The sequence below is a fragment of the Siphateles boraxobius genome, unplaced genomic scaffold (assembly GCF_051911475.1).
Source record: "Siphateles boraxobius isolate OS27281-9 unplaced genomic scaffold, OSU_SipBor_1 1, whole genome shotgun sequence".
In the NCBI taxonomy this organism is placed as follows: Eukaryota; Metazoa; Chordata; class Actinopteri; order Cypriniformes; family Leuciscidae; genus Siphateles; species Siphateles boraxobius.
This window is the reverse complement of record NW_027508699.1, coordinates 2,380,989-2,383,560: the sequence shown is the minus strand read 5'-3', so window position 1 is coordinate 2,383,560 and position 2,572 is coordinate 2,380,989. Positions and strand designations below refer to the sequence as shown.

The 2,572-nt window shown below is 38.7% G+C and overlaps 1 protein-coding gene across 1 annotated transcript; it reads right to left on the bottom strand.

Moving 5' to 3' along the window:
* Positions 1 to 794: 794 nt before the first annotated feature.
* On the bottom strand, positions 795 to 2,196 carry LOC143752127 (uncharacterized). The gene is made up of 2 exons (XM_077245190.1): positions 2,071 to 2,196; positions 795 to 1,859 (listed from the first exon to the last, which is right to left on the bottom strand). The coding sequence occupies exon 2, from the start codon at positions 1,785 to 1,787 to the stop codon at positions 909 to 911; it is 879 nt and encodes a 292-aa protein (XP_077101305.1). The 5' UTR covers positions 1,788 to 1,859; positions 2,071 to 2,196; the 3' UTR covers positions 795 to 908.
* Positions 2,197 to 2,572: the final 376 nt, after the last annotated feature.

Sequence of the window (2,572 nt, the reverse complement as noted above, 5' to 3'; positions counted from 1 at the left end):
AAGACCATGATTAAGTTGAATAGCCAGGAGACCGTGGTCATGCCGGTGGAGCCTGAGGACTGAGGAGCCCCAGTAGAGCAGGAGGTTGAGGTGTCAGCGAGCTGGACAAAACCAGAGGAGGAAGAAAGGACAGGGAACTTGGCAGAACCAGATAGTCCAACAGACCGGACAGGAACTGCAGCAGAGGAAGGGCTTTAAGGGTGGATGTAAGGGTGGGAACTAGCCCCAGGACGGAGGTGTCAATGAGCACTGACCCGGCGATGGACAATTTTATGGGTGTTGGCTTAAGGAGGGCCAAGACCACAAAGTGGATGTGAGCCTGACTCACAGGGTCCAGGGAAACTAGAAACCACCACAGAGCTGATGGCCCTGTCGGAAAAGACCATCGCAGAAACAGTGGATGAAAAGACCCTTGCAGAGCCAGTGAAGTGGAAAACCATGGTGGAGCTTGAAGAATGAAGATCCACAGTGGAGCTAACATGTAAAAAACCTCCTCAGAAAACATGTGAATGGCCTAATTCAATGTCAGAACTCCATATTTTGCCAAAAGGGGAAAACTTTGCATGAATATTTGTGGAATAATTGTTTTAATAAAAAGTCCTCTGCCTCTTCCCTAACCCTAACCGTAACCCTCACCCTCACCCTCATTTGGATCACTTTAGTTAATGACTTTAATGCTGCTTTGATGTTAATCTGGTCAGTGAACTCAATGAAACATATGTGACTCAGCAACACAACGTTAAACATTCAGATAATTACAGTAATGCAAGTGAATGAAAAATCTCAAATGAAGATTTTAAACTTTATCACATGTAATTTTAATTCAATAAATGACTGCATGCCCCTTGGGTATGCTTTGGACATTTTGAATCACAAATAACAAGATAAAGTAGAACAAGGACAATAATTCAGCATTTATTAATATCTGTGCTCTTATGGTCTTGTATCTCCAATTGTACTGACATTCCTTTTAATTTTGGGCAATAATTCTTACTGTGAATCTTTGCACTTCTGGAATGACTGAATCTCTTGCCACATTGATGGCATTGATACGGCTTCTCTCCAGTGTGAATTCTCTCGTGTCCTTGCAGAGCTCCTAACTGTTTGAAACTCTTTCCACAGTATGAACACTTGTAAGGTCGTTCTCCAGTGTGTATCCTTCGGTGCACTTTTAACTCAGTGGCTGTAGTAAAAGCTTTACCACAATCAGAGCATAAATACTCTTTCACACCAGCGTGTATTTTCTGATGGTCTTTAAAACGGCCCCTCCATGAAAACGTCTTTCCACAAATAGAACACAAGTAAGGCTTATCTTTTGTGTGAACTCTTATGTGGCCCTTTAAATCTGATTCCTTAACAAACTTCTTATCGCACTTATCACAATCAAATGGTTTTTCTCCGGAGTGAATGAGCTTATGAACTCTGAGACTATATGACCATTTGAAACACTTTCCACACAGATCACATGTGAATGGCTTCTCTTCGGTGTGAATTCTTACGTGTCTCTGAAAGGATCCTTTCTGTGAGAAACTCTTGCCACACTGAGGGCATGTGAATGGCTTCTCACCAGTGTGAAGTCTTTTGTGAATCCGAATGGTTGTTTTATATTTGAAACTCTTCCCACATTGAAGGCACGTGAAAGGTTTCTCTCCAGTGTGAACTCTTATGTGATCCTTGAGGCTTTGTTTAGTTGTGATGCTCTTTCCACATTGAGGGCAGGTAAAATACTTTTTGGCTTCTTTTCTTTGAAATAGTTCTTGTCCATTTTTTCCTCCAGAAAAAATCATGAAGTTTCTGATACTGACGTTTCTTCTCCATTTTATTAAATTCTTCACTTTTCTCTTGCATGTTCATCACGTCTAAAATGAAAATATAATTTAATTACATGTGAAGTTTAAATGTCACTTCTATTTGTCCTTGCATTATTGATAACAACTATGCCAATTTTTGCTTCTATAGGTATGTAACATCAGCCTATGATTCTATTAATCAGTCAGAAAATTTGTTACATTCAGTTACATACAATGTTTTTCAGTAGTCATTAATGAAGAATCAAAAATGGACACCAACCTATTTGTTCCTCTGTATCTTCACATTTCACTTCGCATTTTCTGAATTTCTCACATCGTCATTCTCCTCTTTAATAAACTCCATATTTACAACATCACAGCTCATTGCTATGTAGTATGGAGGACCAGATCTGGAAAAAAGTGATACAATACATTACTTCATACAATTAATTCCACCTCAACTTTATCCAATGAATAAATTAAATTAATTTTAAACTCTAAATGAGACCGCTGTGTCTCACACTGGATACAAAAAGAGCTATAAAAATTTATTGTAACCATTGAGTGAGTGAAATGTATCTTCGACAATAATATGGTAATTGTTGTTTTAACAATGTGGAAGCTGACATTATTGAGTATGTCACTCACTTTGCAAAGCACTCCATGAGTCCTAGAAAACAGTTCAAATGCCCCCCAAATTCAAGATATGGGTGCAAAAAAATGCCCCATATGAGTTTTTGGCTTATATTTCTCTATGATGCAATCATATTGTCATATCATAT